This window comes from Perissodus microlepis, chromosome 20 (assembly GCF_051167445.1).
Source record: "Perissodus microlepis isolate ML-2025 ecotype Zambia chromosome 20, ASM5116744v1, whole genome shotgun sequence".
Taxonomy (NCBI): domain Eukaryota; kingdom Metazoa; phylum Chordata; class Actinopteri; order Cichliformes; family Cichlidae; genus Perissodus; species Perissodus microlepis.
Genome location: NC_140480.1, coordinates 7,791,542 through 7,810,502, shown reverse-complemented (window position 1 = coordinate 7,810,502; position 18,961 = coordinate 7,791,542). Strand labels below are relative to the sequence as shown.

Genomic DNA, 18,961 nt, shown 5'->3' with positions numbered 1-18,961 from the left:
ACTTTCAATTCAAAAACAAAAAGGTCATTTTGAATTTGATGACAGCACAGAAAAAGCACAGAAAAATTTGGATAGGGCCATTTTCACCACTGTGTAGCATCCCTTCCACTTTAATTAACAGTCCACAAACATCTGAGAACTGAAAAGTCCAATTACTTGACTCTTAGGAGAAGTTTTTCTGTATCAGAAAAACAGGTGTTCTGGATGGGAGCACATGCTGCTCTAAAACTGTAGTACCTCTCAGCAATAATAGTGCATTTGCAATGTGCCAATTCCACAGGTGCTAATGCCACCCACAGAGCTGTAGAGCTTGAGCACTGATAACAACAAGTTGTCCACACCATCTTTAGTCCAGTGTTCAAGTTTTCCAGAAAGAATTTCACAGTTCAGTTTGTCTGACTTCCATTTTCACTGAGTTTTGGCCCAGAGATGACAGCATGTTTAGATCATGTTCATATATGGCTTCTTCTTTGTATGGTAGAGCTTTTGTTAAGTCAGATTGTTGAATGTTGTCATTATTTTTCTTAAATTTGTAAAGGCTCAGTTCAAACTATAGGACATTCAAGGACATTCCTTTGTCTGACCCCCTCCCCAGCCTCTCGAAGTTCTGGGAGGAGGCTGTAGTGTTTTATCACAAGCACATCCCTTGTGAAGATTCTGTTTGATGTTTGGTAAGCTTCACCTGTGTTGTGTATGGTGAACCAATACAGGAATTGAACCATATATTGGGTGTGGGGGAGATTACCCCCTTTATGACCAAGGACACACACACACACACACACAGTGCCTTGTCTTTGCAACCAAGTGGGGGTTTTACGGTGGGAGGTGCTTGTGTGTAAACTGTAACTCTCATGGGAATAAATAGGAGAGCTGCTCTTTGAAGGAGTTGGTCTGGAGACAGGTGAGGAGCATTATGCTCCACAGCCTGGTTCTGACCAGGGTGAGGAGCATTATGCTCCACAGCCTGGTTCTGACCAAGCCTTTCCTCGTTAGCGAGTAAAAGACCGGTTGAAGATGTTCTGTCTTGGTTTCGTTCTTCATGAGGAATAAGTCTCTAAACTAGCGGGGCCTGTGGAAACACAGACTCTACAGCTTTAATCTGCATTTATGGATGGCACTAAAGACAATGTTGTTTTTAATGCAGTATCGACTGAGGGCCTGAAGATTAACGGCCTGCAGTACCGATTTTTACTCTTGTTCCACTCCAGATTCTTTCAATCTTTTGATGATCTTATGTAGATGAAGATCTATTTAAAATCTTCACAAATTTGAGGAAGAATATTCTGAAATTGTTACATTGTTACATCTTATACTGCAACTGACAGTGACATATACATACAGTTTATTTGCATATTTCCCATCTTTACCTCTGAGAAATGTTGCCTCTCTATGATCCTCTTTTTAATACCACTAACTTTTCCAGTCTTTTGTTCCCCCTGTCCCAACTTTTTTAGACGTGTTGCTGCCATAAACTTCAAAACAAGCTAATATTTTTTTTTACAAAATAGTCAAATGTCTAAATTTAAACACTAGATATATTTAATATGCTCTGCTGTGAATAAAATATTTATATATGAATTTGCAAATCATTGCAAAAATGTCAAAACTCTTTGAAAGTGGGTTTGTACAAATAGTAATAATCCTTATTGTCATAGAGTTGCTTTTCCATAGACTGCTAATTCAACCAGTCACCACATATATACTGTATAAACTGGCCCATTTATCATTTTTTGGATTAAAAGGTCAGAAGCTTTCACATGTTTTGTGACAATCGTACACAAAACCAATATGCTTTGAAGCTCTGTAAGCATTAACATCATGTACATACCTAATATAGGCCTCATAGTAGCGTGTCCTGCTCCAGGGACAGGAAGAGGAGATGGATCAGGCAGACAGACGGGATTTGTTGGAACCGGAAACCAGGATGGGGAGGGGAGGGGAGGTTCATGTAATGACAAATGAAAAGAGGATACAAGCTGAAATGCTTAAATGCTCTTGTCGGTTTTTCGCTCCTGCTAGAAAACAAGATCTATAAATAATCCACAAATTACAGATAAGAAATGAGGTCACACGATGCCACGGTTTTTCCAAGAATGAACACCACCAAACATTCAAACTGTGGATTCCTAGGAACTGCAACAAACCCAGGTGCAATATGTCAGACTCGACAGCCTCAGTTAGCATGTTTTTTGAAAGATGGCTTGTTTAGAAAGGCTGCCAGAGGAAACCCTTTTCTCTCTCAAAAAAAGATGGCAGCATGGTTTAGGTTTGCAAAATTTCATCTGAAAAAATGCAAGACTTCTGCAACAATGTCCTTTGGACACGTGAGACCAAAATAGAGAAGTTTGGCTATAATGCACAAACACCTCATACCAGTACGTTAGTGGAGGGATGATGATGTGTGCTTGTTCTGCAGCCACAGGACCAAGACACCTCACAGTCATTGAGTTGACCATGAACTCCTCTGTATACCAAAGTAAGTAGTAGTAGTAGTCAAATGTGAGGCCGTCTTTCTGACAGCTAATGCTTAACCCAAATTGGGACGTGCAACAGGACAACGATCCAAGGCACAGCAGGAAATCTACAGAGTTTGCAGAGCCCAGCCCTCAAGACAATTTAAATGGGACCTTTGGAAAGCTGCACATAAATGAATACCTGCAAACGTCAATGATCTGAAATAATGTAGTAAAGAAGAGTTGGTCAAAATTCCTCCACAATGATGTGAGCGATAAAGACATAAAGAAAACAACTGTTCAAGTTAGCACAGTTAAAGGTGGTTCTAAAAGCCACTGAATAAAGGGGTGCACTTAGTTTTTCATAGGACTCAATGTAACCGAGAATATGTGTAGAACATGCAGATGAATGAATCTATAAAAGCGATCATTTGTTAAATACATACTGATAAAACACTACAAAACTGAGATCTTTTTAATGCAGTGAACTATAATGTAATGATATACATTATATCATACAGCGCACTGCCAGACCAAACTTCTGAAATGTCAGGGGAAAAAGTCATTAACATACTTTGTTAGTGTAACTGTAAACAGTTGTACTGGCAGATTTATTTATTCATGTATTAAATACAAATATTTTAACCATATCACTTTCTTACTTAGTTGTATGCATGTGCACTACAAATCGGCCTTATGCTCTATCACACATATGCGCACAGAGTGAGGCCATTGTAAGTTCATGGGAGACGTTAAATAGATAGTGATACTCCTTCTGCTTATCAGGAATGTAAATCTTAAGGTGACAGAAAATAGGGTCATGATTCTCTCTGTAAGTGACAAGGCTTTATGGATGTGCCTGAAGGTATAGCCCTCATTCCCCGTGAGATGGGCCAGCATGTAAGAGTTGTGGAATGTCTTTGTGTGTATATATAAGATGTGAGGGCGGCAGAGATGATCCTCTCCACATTGCAGTGTGTTTATTAAACCCACTTCAAAACGGGTGCTTTATTCTACACGAAGAAAAGGACCATGCAACAAATGTGCATAGCTACTGTGGATTTTAACACTGCACTTATGTGTCCTTCAACCAACCTTGTGGAGTGCGACTTCCAAGGCTTGCCTTGCAGTCCTTTGCTGTAAGTAGTTGTTGATGATGCATTTCTGGTGGAGGACGGGCGACTCCGTATTAAACACTTCTGCTGCCTCGCAATGGTCATGGAGAGAAGTGAGGGCATATTGGCATTGTTGAGGTTGGCATTGGAAGGTATTGGCGACTGAACACAAGTGGAATTACAGTGAGGGTAATGAGTGGTGTGATGAAGTTGATTGTACAGGATGGGTGAAGAGTTCAGTTCTGTCTCTCCTTCTCTATCGTTACTGCTGGCTCTCCTGACGATTTGCGGGGGCTCGGTCGAGGCAGCGCTGGAGAAGGGCAGGATCTGTAGTGGCCGCTGTGTGACAGTGGTGGGGTGAGAAGAGCCTTGCTGATCCCCACCTATGTGGTTGACATGGTTCCCAAAAAGGCTGCCATTACGCTGCACGGAGACACCAGAAATGAAGACTAAATATGACTGCTTAATAAATGAAACTAAACTCAGAACATACTCTTTTCTACCAGAGAGAACCAGTGACAGTATTAACAAAATATCCATTCTCAGATTTCCTGGAAAATTCAATGCAATGAAGTGAGTGACTTATTGAGATGTGTTGGAAGCATATCAGTCACAGAGTTAAGTGGCATTAAGAACAAAAACAACAAAGGACATTCGTAGGAATCGCATTAACACACTCCTGTGCACAGCAGGGGAATTTCTCTGGAAATCTTACTCTGTAGATTTCCTCCTCTTCCTCTGCATTTTCATCTACTAGTCCTTCCTCCTGGAGGTCACACGATATGGCACGACGGATTTCTGGTCCAATGTCATGCAGCGTACGCAAGCCAGCCTGCAAAAAGGACGTGTGTCAAAGCAAACCTCATTAGTATTGTTGTTAACAAACATTTCGATGTTCTCATGCATGAAAATAAATCTTCCCGAACAAATGAACAAAACATCTGTTTAAAGACTGTCATCAATCTTTTAGAGTTTTTCAGATTTGACTGATGTTTGCAAAAGACGGGAAGAAAGGCAAGAGCCACTGCACCCATGTCATAATAGACATGCTTTCTCTTCTTTTGTTAACACACTGTGTGCAAACAGGGTTTGGTTTTTCCAGATTTCCCAGGTTATTCCCCCACTCCTGATTATGATATGTTGCCAAAGGTCTCATTGGAAAGTTCCACAGAACACCTGACTCAGTGACTTGTAGTAGGTAGTGATTATTGTTTATTCATGTGCCCGTAATGTGATGAGCACAAAGAAAGGCTTTTATTGCAAAAATGACTCAAAACTGACAGTTTGATAGCGCTCACCTTAATTCATTTGGATGAACTGCTCACTTAGACTCCATAAATTACTCACTGTGCACTGAATTGACTGACTGAAACGTTGCACTTTCCTCACCTGTAGAGCCAAGGTGGTATTCAGCCTCTCCCATGAGCGCCTTCCCACAAGACCTTGCTCCTTGCGCCTCTTGAACTTTCTGAAGTAGTCCTGTATCAGGAAGGTGGCATAGAACTTCCCCACTGTTACCTCGTCATCTGAGTGAGCAGACACACCAAAGCCTCCCAGGTCAACACCAAAACACCTCAATACCGAAAATCAGCTCATATCCATGCACTCAAGATTCAAAATACTCAGCCAGGTACTCCTACTGCTGCTATGTCACCAGCTCAGACAACATTTAATGTGTCCTCACAACTAAAAAAAAATCACAATCATGAAGCACCACTACTGCAGCATGTTGGGAAAAGAGACAACATCTTGGAAATGAAACCAAATATTTTAGCTTTATTCCAAATGCCAAAAGAATACTGACCAATAATCCCAAAATACCATAAATCCTCAATGCTTAACCAGGACACTGACCTTTCTGTCTAAGAAGCTCCAAGAGGTTAACAACTGCTGCATGCATGAGCACATTTTTTGAGCACATGAAAAATATGTCTTTTCTCAGGCCTATTACTAAGTACTGTCAGATTCATAGTAAACAAAGAAATAAAGATATAAACTCAGAACTGTTAATAATAGCTGAGTATCTGACTGTCTACCTCTGCAAAAGACGTTTGCTCTCAGAAAATCATGTACAGCAAGATTAATCTTGATGACTGATAACATTTAAGCCTGCAGCTTGTATCTTGCTTCATTTCTAAAATGCACGAAGTTATGAAAGACTCCTGCAACACACAAAAAACCACAAATACACAAAAACCTCGCTCAAAAAAGTGAAGCACAATCTTCAAAAATGAAGTTTATATAACAGATTTCTAAAAAAAAACAAATAAGGACGCAGACACATGTTTATTATCAATTCAAATAAACCAAAGCATTTATGCCTGCACATATTGTACAGTGACTGCAGACTTGATAAAATTTAAGCATCTATGATTTCAGAGACAGACAAGCAGAAGTGTTTTATGTGTTAGACCAATGATATGATCTGTAGCAAGAAGCGCATGCAAGAAAACAGCAGAGTAAAAGGTTTATAGAAGCAAGGGTAAGCTCTACAGATCTTCTATCAAGACACAAAACATAAACTTAGTTTAGCCAGAAGGGAAGCAATGACTGTACACACTATCTGCCATGCAGGGAGGCTTATCGGGCTTGGCTCTAATTCTCTCAGATAAGTGGCTGCTGAAGCAGAACGGGGAAAGATGCTGGACAATAACAAAAAAAGCCAGCTGAATCACTGAGTGCAAGAAACAAGTGGTTTTCTCTCGGTTTGTCACCACCTCTCCTTAACCCATTTTAACTGGAGGGGAACTGAGTAAACGTGACAAATGTTGTGGCCAATATTCCCTCCAGGAGTCCAAAGAGAGCGGTGACCTTTATGTGGTTATGATCCATCTTTAGGTATCAGACTCGTTTCTCTACACACACGACACAGCCAGAGTTAAGCTGCACAGGGCTCTGTTCAGAAAGGACCAAAGATATAGAGCCAAAAAAGGTATTTTAAAAATGCTCCTCTGTATTTTAAAATCAGAAACTGATGATCTGAGTAAATCTGGTAATGTCTGTGTGACAGACTGGTGACCCTGCCTCTACCTGGGATAGGCTCCAGGCTCCCCACGAGCCTGATTGGATAAGCAGAAAAGAATGACTGGATCATTTGAAATTGCTAATTTCTTGTAGTTTAGTAAATACATAGCCTCACCAATTTCATTTTCAAAAACATCTAACTCCTCGACAGGAAGGATGAAATCTTACTTAACAATTAAGATTTTTTCCCCCAGAAAAATCGCATTTGGGGATTTTTACGATTCACGTTTTTAAGGAACTCCTTGCCTTAATTCAAGTATTAGTTTGCTGAAAACGAATGAACTGATTTTACACGTGTGAGCAACATCTCAAAACCAATAATCCCTGACTCTTTTTGTTTTTCTTAAGAACAAAAGCATCCTGGTGTAAAGGGATCGCAACTATGCCCACATGTGGATTCCCTTTCTGGACAGAGCCCGATGAAGTAAGTGAGGTATCAGTAGCTTCATGCCACCAGACTAAAACAGAACTGCTCCAAAGAGCTCAGGACGGCAGAAAGAGAAGAAAGGAAGGCCAGTGACTGAAAACAAAGGAAGCTGTAGAACAGAGAGGCTTGGCGAAAAAGAAAAGAGAGCGGTTAGCGAGCTAATGCACACAAAGACATGCAGTACAAGCATAGAAAAGATGGAGCTGCTACGCTAGCACAACAATGTGAAAGCCTCTCACTTAGATTATAAAACTGACTCTCCAACAAACTGACTACTTTATGAGAAGATGCTGTTTGAGTTATCGTTAAACATATGAAACACATCATTGTGGTTAACAGTGACACTTTTCAACTGAAAGGAAAAAGGTGAGTTTCTGTGAAATACATAAGCTTAACTTCACAACAAATTAAAAGTTTTGTTGTAGTAAAACAGCTGGTCTTGCAGTTTCAGAAAGGCAAAAACAGGATGATAAAGGCTTCCTGTGGGTTCGTTTTCACCTCCTGTTTTCTGTTTCATAAAGCTTATTCTTATCTGTACTTCACCTTGTCCTTTACACCTACTGATCTACATCACAAGGCGAGGAACCCGTCTTGATTCTTTTGTTGACTTTAAAATTATCTTGGCTTCAGACGTACTTAGCATGCTTAAGCTTCCACTATTATTGTTTGGAAATATAAAAAAAACACATATAAGAATCCATCTGTAAAATTATTTTTATCATGTGAGCAAGAGAATGGAACAGACACATGAGAGAGACTGTCACTTGACGAAAGCAACGAAAGCAGTTTTGTCCCTGTGCATTTGTGTACAACGACCACTGACCGCCTGCAGGAGGCACCACTTGGTCCAGTAGCTTCATACTGGTCCTCTTCCAGATCTTCTTGATCACAGCTCTAAGCTCCTCATTGGCTTGCTCCAGGTTCCCTTTGAAAAGTGCAACCAAGGTTAAAAATAAGTAAGAGTATCAAGTCTGCCTTTCACACACAGTCATAACATACGTCAAAATATTTCTTACCATCATGAGTTATAATTGATGATTATACTTTACTTTGGTGCTAAGTTACCTTTTTTTTAATTAAAGGACCATGTTGGTTGTGCAGTGGACTGCAGGAGGAACTACTACTTAAATATGATCTATAGCGCCCTCTTGTGTTAATTCTGGAAGGAACAACTGAGTTTGGGTGACAAAAATAAAAGTGGTTCAACTCAGAGTGACATGTTTTTTGACTGCTCAGTTAAATAGTCCTGTGTGAAGCTTTAAGTGCCTACTTACTTTATTTGCTAAATATTCAACTGAAATGTCTTTTTTCCTTATTTAATGCTGATATAAGACTTGATTCCCAGTGCATTTAAATCTGTCTCCTATTAACTTCACTGTGTTGCAGTGGTTTCTCTGGGCTGTAATCTTAAGCTGCTGCACATACAACAGGTCACTGATCCCATTAGCCTCACCTCTTAGTCCTCCTACTTAAAATGTCAAAATGTCATAACGCTTAAAAGGCAATCAACTGCATACTACACAACATGGCAGACAGCTCTAAAATGCTAAACCAATCTATAAGAAAGCAAACAATAATTCTGCAGATCCAAAAGCGGCTAAAGGTGCACACTCACCTTCAGTCTTAATCTTGAGAGCAGTGCGGACCAAAGCAAACAGGGTGGCATTAAACATTACAGTTCCATCACTGTTCAGGGGCATGTTCATTGCCACCAGACGCTGTAAAATAATACAAAACACAGATTAACACTGAGGCGCCTAATGTTAAATTAGTAATGTGAAAACTGCAAGTTTAATGAGTGAGATGTACAAAAGCTGCAACGTAGTTTAGGTGACACAGTGAAAGAGTGGCAGTGTAGTGCATTATCTTCATTGATAGTGTATGGAAAGTTGTGGAAACCCACCTTACAGGCCACTCTGTGAGGGCAAAGTTTCCCAAAGCCCAGCGGGGGTTGGATCCTCCTCAGTAGAGTAACTACATCGAGATGCTTTATCCTGCCCCTGACAGCACATTCAGATTAAACACATCACACCAAGCAAGCAGTCTCCACTACAGCCACAGGTCCTAATAAGTATGTACACTTTAGAGAATTTACAATTATAAAAAATTACTATCATATTTAATGGAGTCGTTTTTAACACTAGTATAGTGTACCATTTAAGAGATAAATAACAAGAGAAAATGCTTCAGACTACTCTTCACAACTGGTTCCAAGTACTAACTTAGCTTCTGGGTCGTATTCTGACCAGATCCTTTTAAACTCGTCCAAGTGGTGCGGCCCGAGAATGGACCAATCACGGGTCAGATAGTCAAAATTATCCATGATGACAGCAACAAACAGGTTTATGATCTGAAAGAAAAAAACATGCAACATTTTTTGTAACAGAAACTGTGCACAGGACAGTGAAAACTCAGGTCTGCGTGTAAAAATTAGTCACTTTGAACACAGTCAGATGGCTGAAGCTTACCAGGAAAGCACAGAGCATGTAGAAGCTGATGAAGTAGATAATGGCAAAGCCACTGCCACAGGTCCTCTCCTCCCCAGGGTTGTAGTCTGACTCTGAATCGCACAGCTTGCCTGGCATGCAGGCTAGCATGATCTCCTGCCAGGCCTCGCCTGTAGCACACCTAACAGTGAACGAGGAACAACGTCAACACAGCTGCAGCCGTACATAAAAAATAAAGATACATTTATTATGTACAAATACATACTGACCTGAACAGCATCAAGACAGCTTGGGGAAAAGTTTGAAAGTTGTTGTTGCGGTTGATTTGTGTCCCATCTACCATTGCTATTTTCCCAAACACCTAAAAAAGAGAAGAAATATCCCATGAATGCTTAGATTCTCTCAAAGAAAGACATATACATATTGTGCAGGGTGTCTAACAGGTCCCACCGTTTCATGAAACGATACCATTTCCTAACAAATTACCTGCATTCCAATTACAGCGTAGATGAAGAACAGCATGGCTATCAGGAGTGCGACATAGGGAAGAGCCTGAGGGAGGAAAAAAAAGAACTTGGACGCTGTGAAATCTGCAGTTTAACATGAGCAGTGTCAAGTCATAACTGCTTCTATTTTATCCTGGTATTCTTCAAGGAATTGGACAAATAAAGAAGAAAAACATCATATACATTTAAGTCAAACATATGAACTTATTTTGGAATTTTTTACTTGATGGGACAAAAGAGGTGAGTATATTTATTATACTGATAATACATTATAATAGGTTAATATATGTTTTCAATTCAGTCTGTCTCCTTAATAAAAATAGTTAAGTGAGAGGAACAGACTGAGAACTTTATCTCATTAGATAATACAGATACTGGTTTACCTTAGGGGAAATGATTTGTAGTTGGAAAACAAAGGTGATAAATCATAGTATATCCAAATAAATGTTGCTGCATTAACTCAGCATGTTTAAAATGGCAATAATAACATACTGTGATAATATTGTATCATGGGGTCCCTTCTCTCTGCTACAGTCTCACCTGGAAGGACTTGATGAAGGTCCACAGGAGAGTCCTGATTCCCTCACCCCTGCTCAGCAGTTTGACCAATCGCATCACCCTGAACAAGCGGAAGAAGGTGATGGAGATGCGAGCGCTGTCCTCTGTGTTCTGAAGCGGATGAGGGCAAGAGTTATTATGGGACAAAGAAATAAAAGGAACATTTTCCATTTTCCAGCACACTAATGAAGATATGCAACACTCGTTCATTCATGCAGTCAGTCATACATGCATTCTTTATGAGAGTCATGTATGGGACATATTAGTTACCAAGCAACACCAAATAAATTTTAATGCTTGTGAAAAAGCCTCCCACTTTGGACTTTAGAAACTGTTTACAGTGACGACAATAAACAAGCATGCAGAACAACTTGTGTGTTAAACGCCATGCCATTAACAGACCTGGAGGACTTGCACATACGGGAAATTTAAATGTGCATTTAATTGTGGACAACTACAGAGAGCTTTATCTGCAAATACATAAGAGCTAAGTCAAGAGCAGTTCATTTTAAATAACCTGACTGCTAATGCTACACAGAGCTACACTAGAATGAAGGACAAAAAGGCCAGTTTTAATCCCGCGTGTCATGCCATGCACCAAGACGGGACAAAAAAAATCAGCAGATTGAAAACTGGTGCCAAAATGCAACAAACCAGGTGGATTCAAAACGGGACTGTGACAGACACTGAGAGTTCAGCACAAACCCTTACAAGTGATTCAATCAGTTCTGGTATTTAAAAAAGATTTTCAGCAGTAACTGAGCAAAAAGTGTAATAACAGAAAGATGCTGATGCTTTGACTTTTTTTTTTTTTTTTTTTGGATGGTCACAGAAGGGTGAGGGTCTTAAATAAAAGAGGAGGGGCTTCTTACCCCTGGCTCCACTATCACCTTGACAACAGGAATGGCTGCCGACTTGAAACCAAAAGCCTAAAGTTAATCCGAGTCATACAAACCAGCACCAAACCATTCACAGGTAAGTGCTGCTGCAAACATCACATATCATCAGTGACCTGTGCTTCATTCAACATCCGAATACATTAAAAGCTCTCAGATGGAACTTTATTTAAAAAAAAAAAAAAAACAACACAAACAACACAGCATCAAAACTTACCAACAAGAACAAGATCAGCAGTGTAAGCCTGTCGCCACATATTCTAAGCAGTAACACCATAAATAAGATTCATGGAAAAAAGAATGCAAATACCTGTTGCTCTACTAAATGTTCAAGCTTTCTGTCGCAGGATTTATTCTGTTTATTACTACCAAGTTCTATATTTCAATTACAGGAGGTGTCTTATTTTAAACAGTCATTCAAAAAAATTCAAACAGACACACGTCATGACATGGAAAAGGTGGCAAAGAGCGTGAAATCAGTGTTAACATGAGCCACAGAAAAGGACAAAGAGTTGCCTTGGAGTAGCAGTATAACAAATTCATTCACAGATTAAGTACGTATATAATTAAGAAACAAGATCTTAGTAGATCTAATTAGAATTTATAACTTGCTATTTTATCAATTCTTTTTTTTAATGCCAATTTAATAAAAGATCCTTTTTCACTCTTTTCATTCAAACCACAGTACGCTGACACAAAAACCAATGTCTCCCTTTTTCTGGATTGACTAAATAATTATCAAATGTGTGTCACTAAATAAAGTGGTGAAACCGTTACATACTGTTCATATTTCATCCGTTCACATGACCACACACATGTTTCCCCACACTCACTGAACGGCAACTGAAGTGCTTTTATAATCTTATAAAAGACCCAAAGCCCTCTTTTGAGCTCTTTTAATCTCAGCTACACTCAGTTAGTTTAAGCTCAGTTAGCTCTGAGTAGATGGATTCTAATTTGTTTATTTTGTGTTTATTCTATCACATTCCAGGCGCTTATGACCTCTGCTCCTTAAGTGCGCCGTATATGATCACTCCTACACTGAAAGACCAGCAGACCTGGACAAATGTGGTGGGAACACAATTCTCCTGATAGGTCAGTCCCTTCCTTGAACTCTTTCATTACTGTCCCCTAAAAAATACATAAAGACACGGGCTTTACAGTTTCAAGATTCCCTAAAATGCCAGTTTTCCTTAAATGATCCACACCGGTGGCTCTAAAGTTCATTTGAATAGATACAGGTCAAATTTGACCCAGAACAGCCTCAGTTTGTACTGTACAACAGTATAAAGTTTTAACATATTTTCATTTTTGTTTATTTTTGGTCACTTTTGGAAAAGTCATCAGTCTTCAGATGACCTAAAAACAGATTGAATCTGACCTGAACAGTATGTAAGGGTTAAAAAGCTAGGGTCGATTATATGTTTTTTAAAGCAGCAGCTTTTCCTGTTATGAAACTGCAAAAAAAATTCATAATGCCTGAAAAAAGACAGCTGCGCCCTTGATTTGTAACACTGATGCTACAGCACGGCACTCCTGCAGCGGAAGACACAGCAAGACATGTGCGATAAATGATTACTTACATTGATCTCAGTGATGGCAATGTCAACCACGCTACCCACAACAATTAAGGCATCAAACGTGTTCCATGCATCAGCAAAATAGTTCTGCAAGAACAGGCAACAAAGCCACACAGAAAAGAAGAAAGAGAGACAACAAAGCCAGGAAGAAAAGGAAGAAGTAGTAAAAAAAGAAGTGTGAAAGACAGAAAGAAAAGAGCATCAAAAAGTTGTGCTTTGATATAACAGAGCGAGGCTGAAAAGGTTTTCCTGTCTGAGCTTGTGAGAGTGCCAACTTTTACTATTGCTGGCTTAAAGGAATACATGCTGTTTGTTGGCACTTATTGCCCCCGAATGCTAACAGCAGATTTTCAGGTTATTTAGCAGATATTTGGCCTGTGGTGCTTATCAACCATTGTTGAGCCCGACAAAGATTTAAAAGATCGTTTCAAGTGTAGACACTAGTCAACGCTAATTTAAGACAGGAAGGTAAGGAAAGAGGAAAGATGTGAAGGATGGAAAAAGGAGAGTGGCAGTAGCAGTTGGAGAGCAGGAAGAGGGAATGACAGAGTTCTACATACTGACGTCTTTCTACCTGGCTGAGTATGATGTCGACTACACTGCCAATCACCACCAGAGCATCGAAGACGTTCCAGGCGTCCCCGACATAGCCCTGAATATGGCAGCATGCACAGCCAGCAGGAGGAGAGGGGGGAGGCAGGAGAGGAGGGTGATGCAGGAAAGTATAAGAGGTTACAGTGAGGGGTACAGGAGGGTGACGATAAGAAGTCAGTGGAAGGATGAGATTCGAGCAAAGAGCCCGTGATGGGAGGCAACAGGAACAGGAAGAAAGAGGGCTGGCTTAAAAGTGTCTTCAGGTAAAAACTCAAACACTGATCTTTTTGGGGATAAAATATAAAAAGGACATCTAGAGGAAAACTCTTACCCTTTTGAATGCCTAAAAGGGGTAACCCTTGTATCGCTTTCCTAAACTGAGCAGTGTCTGTCATATTTGAGGCCTCCTTCCAGAACAAAATGAGTGGGGGTGCTCCAGAAGTTACTGAGGGTGATCTCTGCCTACACAGGTTGGAAAAACCTGGAACCTGATCTAATGGTCCTCAAACTGCATTTTTATTAACATATACTGGAGTTTTAAAACTCATCATTAAGGGTAGAGAGGTGGTCATCTACATGTGGGAAAGAGTTAAGGTACTATTGGTCATTTTGAATAGATCTGCATATAATTTGCTTAAACACTTAAGTTTTTGCAGTAAGGACAATTTTTGACAAAAAATTAAATAAATCATAGAGAGGAGAGAAGAGACTTACTCTGGGCTTGAAGGCAATCAGCTTGAGGATCATCTCTACAGTGAAAACCCCAGTGAACACCATGTTCAGGATGTCCATGGCATAGTTAAATAAATGAGACTGACCATGGTGCTGAAAAGAGACATATGCACAGACTAAACACACAAATATTAAGAAACAAATATGTATTTCAGCATATGACAAAAGACTGTACATCATCATTTTAGACTCATTATGTACAGATCAGATCAGTTCAACCATTAACATTTCTAGGCACAGCAATATTTGACAAACTGATAAATTAAATATTTATTTGCTACACTATATTGCCAAAAGTATTCGCTCGTTTGCCTTCACATACATATGAACTTGAGTGATATCCCATTCTAATCCATACAGTTTAATATGATGTCCACCGTCCATATTCACCTACACTAGCTTCAAATCTTCTGTCTTTATTTATGGCAATTTTTGAACATTCTTCCAGAAGCACATTTGTGAGGTCAGACACTGATGTTGGATGAGAAGGCCTGGCTCACAGTCGCCGCTCTAATTCATCCCAGAGGTTTTCTATCGGGTTGAGATCAGGACTCTGTGCAGGCCAGTCAAGTTCTTTTACACCAGACTTGCGCACCATGTCGTTATGGATCTTGCTTTGTGCACCGGAGTGCAGTAATGTTGAAACAACAAGGGGCCATTGCCAAACTGTTCCCAGTACACTTCAGGAGAAGGGTACTTCTCCAGATAACCGTCAAACCCAGACTTGTTCATCAGACTTGCAGATGGAGAAGTGAGATTCATCACACCAGAGTACATCTCCACTGCTCTGGTGCTTTACACCACTGCATCCGAGACTTTGCTTTGTGCTTGGTGATATTGGGCTTGGATGCAGATGCTTAGGCATGGATACCCATTCCATGAAGTTCTTTTCACACTGTTCTTGAGCTAATCTGAAGGCCACATGAAGTTTGGAGGTCTGTAATGTCTGTGAAGGTTCTCAGTCATCCAGGTCATCGTAGTCAAAGGAGCTTGCAAAGAAAAGCGTCTGGACTTCTTTAAGTTACTTGAAGACGTTTCACCTCTCATCCGAGAAGCTTCTTCAGTTCTAAGGTCAAATGGTGGAGAGTCCCAGATATAAACCTAGTGGGAGTATCCCCCCACAGAGGGACAAAAGGACCCCCTGATGATCCTCTAATCGCCTGAGCCAAGGTGTGAAACTGGGTGTGGGTCCCAATCAGCCAGAGTTTCGGGTGTGTTCATTGTGAAACCTGGCCCCACCTTATCATGCGAATTCCTGAGGTCAGATGGCCCAGGATGTGAGTGGGCGTTAAGGCGTCTGGGAAGGGATCTCAAAACTGGATTATAGATGGCAGAGAGTTGGTGTCGTAAACCCCCGCCTCTGTTCAAAGATGGTCGCTCACAGTGGACATAGATGGCTTCTTTCACTCCTCTTTCAAACCATCTGTCCTCTCTGTCCAAAATGTGAACATTGGCATCCTCGAAAGAGTGTCCTTTATCCTTAAGATGCAGATGGACTGCTGAGTCTTGTCCTGTGGAGGTGGCTCTTCTGTGTTGTGCCATGCGCTTGTGAAGTGGCTGTTTGGTCTCTCCAATGTAGAGGTCTGGGCATTCCTCGCTGCACTGTACAGCATACACCACATTGTTAAGTCTGTGTTTTGGCGTTTTGTCTTTCAGGTCTGTAATGATTGATCGTATAGAATGTTGCTGACCTCCACACACTTTGGGGCGACCGTGGCTCAGGGGGTTGGGAAGCGCATCTGTAACCGGAAGGTTGCCGGTTCGATCCCCGGGCTCTCTGTCCTGGTCGCTGTGTCCGTGTGCAAGACACCTTACCCTGGCGCCGATGGCGCGATATGGCAGCCTCGCTATGGCAGCTGTGGCTACAACTGTAGCTGCCTCCACCAGTGTGTGAATGTGAGAGTGAATGAATAGTGGCATTGTAAAGTGCTTTGGGTGCCTTGAAAAGCGCTATATAAATCCAATCCATTATTATTACTATAATACCACTAACAGCTGATTCTGGAATATTTAGTAGTGAGGAAATTTCATGGCTGAACTTGCACGGTTTTTACAGATCTTCCGCAAGTGACCCATTCTTTCACAAATGTTTGTAGAAGCAGTCTGCATGCTCAGGTGTGTTTTATACACCTGTGACCATGGACGTGATTGGATGATCATTGACTTGAATGAGTGAGTCAGTACATTTGGCAACAAAGTCTATGTAGTGATTGTAAACCCAGTTCAACTTTACTTTAAGGACAGAATGAATAGTTCTTACCTGAATGGCCAGGCATAAGGTGTTGAGGATGATTAGGACAAACATGACGTACTCAAAGCCGGTGGAGTTCACCACATACCAGAACTTGTACTGGTAGGGGTTTTTGGGAATGTAGCGCCGAAGAGGGCGAGCTTTAAGAGCGTACTCGACACACTGACGCTGCCATGGTGTTGATGGTTTGTTGAGGCAAAAAGAAGCAGAGACTCATAAACAATAATTAATTATTAAGATATTATTTGGCTATAATGTTGCATTATTTCTTCATGCTTTTGAAATAATCATAAACAGACTTTCCTACCTGATTTTTGTCCAGCTCACAGTTCTTGTACTCCTTTTCCCCTTGCTCCTGGAACGTAACAATAACAAAACCAACAAAGATGTTCATCATGAAGAAGGCAATGATGATGATGTAGATGATGAAGAAGATGGAGATCTCGATGCGGTAGTTGTAGATAGGGCCCATGTTCTCCCTGTTGGAGTCGATGGCCTTGTACAGCAGACTGTAGGGACAAAACGGAGACAGAAAATCAAGATAATCAGTTACTATCCAGTGGCAATACAGCATTTAGTTTGGAAGAAGCAAAATAAATACCAAACATTAAATTCCATCTCACACATAAAACAGTACTTACGTGGGCCATCCTTCAAAGGTGGAAACGGTAAAAAGAGCCATCATGGCCATGAGGACGTTGTCAAAGTTGAATTCACTGTTATACCAGATCCTCTCCTTCACCATGGGCAGCGCAGTGTCACCATTGTTGTAGAGAATATATGTACCCCTGGGATTTAAAGATAATATTAACTACATATGCTGTGTGCAGACTGAAAATGCAAGAAAAACCAGTAAGGAATCAAAGATCTCACTTGCACTCATCTGGGCTGGACTTTGCATCATCTGTGCATCGATAAAATTTACCCTTTAAAAAAGAAAGCAGATCATGTCAGCTGCAGTGTTGTGCAAGAATCCCAAACTTTGTATAGCTTTTTATTATTTTATGGTAGAAGCATTGTTTAACTTAGTGAAGTGCAGAAGAGACGTGAGATTTTACAATCAGTGTGCGCCTGTTTCCCATTATAGCTCATTGCTGTACCTTAAAAAGTTGCACTCCGATACAAGCGAACATGAACTGCAGCAGAGTGGTGACGATCATGATGTTGCCAATGGTCCTGATGGCCACAAATACACACTGGACCACGTGCTGCAAAGCATACAGTTACAGTGCTATTAGAAATACACAGTTTGTGTCACCAACAAAAGCGTGTGTTTGCACAAACATGGGTGCAAATTCAGACGGACAACTACACCCATGCATATAGACAGAGAGAGATATTGTCACTCTCACCTTGAGTCCCTTAGCTCTGTTGATGGCCCTGAGAGGACGAAGAACTCGCAAAACACGAAGAATTTTCACCACCGAGATGGCGGACGACCTATAGGAGACAGAAAAACAGATCAGGGAAAAAGGGTTTTAATTTTTAATGGGTATGTCCCCACAGAGGTATTAGTATACTGAACCCTAAAGTTTTAGCTGCTGAGCAACTTAACTGTGACAGAGTACAGACAGGGTTTAGAGAATCAAGATGTAACATGTTAATTCAGTTGTTTTTACTTATGACTTCTTCAGAATTTTCAGTTGAATTAGGCCATTACCCTAAGTAGCTACTACTGATTTAGTTTAGGTAATGTTTAGGGATTCATGAGTGCGGCTGAAACACAAAACAGGCATGAAGTCTACTTATTCTATAAATTCACTGGTGAGTTACGCGCACTTTTCTCACATTGGATATTACACTGACTTTCTACTAGGGTGATGGCAGGATAAAGACCATTTAATGTCCATTCTGACTGAGTCACACATTTCCATTTTCACATATGGCTGTGCTAGGTAATGTCTAGAAAGGTTCAGGGAGATGTAGTACATGTGTGAAAACTGTAGTTTTTAACTAATCATCTGAACATAGTTGCTCAATTTTTAATGACAATCACACTTACTGAATGCCAAAAGACACCAGAGACACACCAACGACCAGCAGGTCTAATAGGTTAAAGTAGTTTCTACAGAACGCCCCTTTATGAAGGAATGCTCCAAATGCTGTCATCTGGACAAAGGAGAGAACCATGTTGATTAGCCATCAATCAAGGAGGAGGTTCAATCAAGGCAGCAATATGACTGAAAATGCATAATAACTGTTTGCTATAGATGATCTGTTATATTCTAACTGTTATATTCTGTTATATTCTAAGGATTAACAAAAGCACTCAAGCTTGGTAAGTTAAATTAACAGGTAAAAGTTTCAATCAATATTTAAAACACATTTGAAATGAGAAACGTCAGCGATGCATTTATGTGCATGTACCGCACGCACAC

At 40.5% G+C, this 18,961-nt stretch overlaps 1 protein-coding gene across 22 annotated transcripts in view; it reads right to left on the bottom strand.

Moving 5' to 3' along the window:
- The window catches only part of cacna1db (calcium channel, voltage-dependent, L type, alpha 1D subunit, b), a 93,253-nt gene that overhangs the window by 11,354 nt on the left and 62,938 nt on the right, over window positions 1-18,961 (bottom strand). For 8 of the 22 annotated variants that reach the window (XM_084916615.1, XM_084916592.1, XM_084916594.1 and 5 more), the window contains 23 exons: window positions 18,586-18,692; window positions 17,936-18,023; window positions 17,684-17,791; window positions 17,457-17,509; window positions 17,225-17,371; window positions 16,891-17,092; window positions 16,593-16,751; window positions 14,315-14,425; window positions 13,581-13,658; window positions 13,010-13,093; window positions 11,403-11,444; window positions 10,513-10,641; window positions 9,953-10,018; window positions 9,736-9,827; window positions 9,488-9,647; window positions 9,242-9,369; window positions 8,923-9,019; window positions 8,635-8,737; window positions 7,843-7,944; window positions 4,958-5,094; window positions 4,284-4,400; window positions 3,549-3,991; window positions 1,829-1,855 (listed from right to left, as the gene is read on the bottom strand). In XM_084916615.1, the coding sequence (XP_084772741.1) occupies window positions 1,829-1,855; window positions 3,549-3,991; window positions 4,284-4,400; window positions 4,958-5,094; window positions 7,843-7,944; window positions 8,635-8,737; window positions 8,923-9,019; window positions 9,242-9,369; window positions 9,488-9,647; window positions 9,736-9,827; window positions 9,953-10,018; window positions 10,513-10,641; window positions 11,403-11,444; window positions 13,010-13,093; window positions 13,581-13,658; window positions 14,315-14,425; window positions 16,593-16,751; window positions 16,891-17,092; window positions 17,225-17,371; window positions 17,457-17,509; window positions 17,684-17,791; window positions 17,936-18,023; window positions 18,586-18,692 (2,780 nt within the window). The remainder of the gene's footprint in view (window positions 1-1,828; window positions 1,856-3,548; window positions 3,992-4,283; window positions 4,401-4,957; window positions 5,095-7,842; window positions 7,945-8,634; window positions 8,738-8,922; window positions 9,020-9,241; window positions 9,370-9,487; window positions 9,648-9,735; window positions 9,828-9,952; window positions 10,019-10,512; window positions 10,642-11,402; window positions 11,445-13,009; window positions 13,094-13,580; window positions 13,659-14,314; window positions 14,426-16,592; window positions 16,752-16,890; window positions 17,093-17,224; window positions 17,372-17,456; window positions 17,510-17,683; window positions 17,792-17,935; window positions 18,024-18,585; window positions 18,693-18,961) is intronic. The other 14 variants (XM_084916600.1, XM_084916606.1, XM_084916605.1 and 11 more) reach the window with 5 other exon arrangements.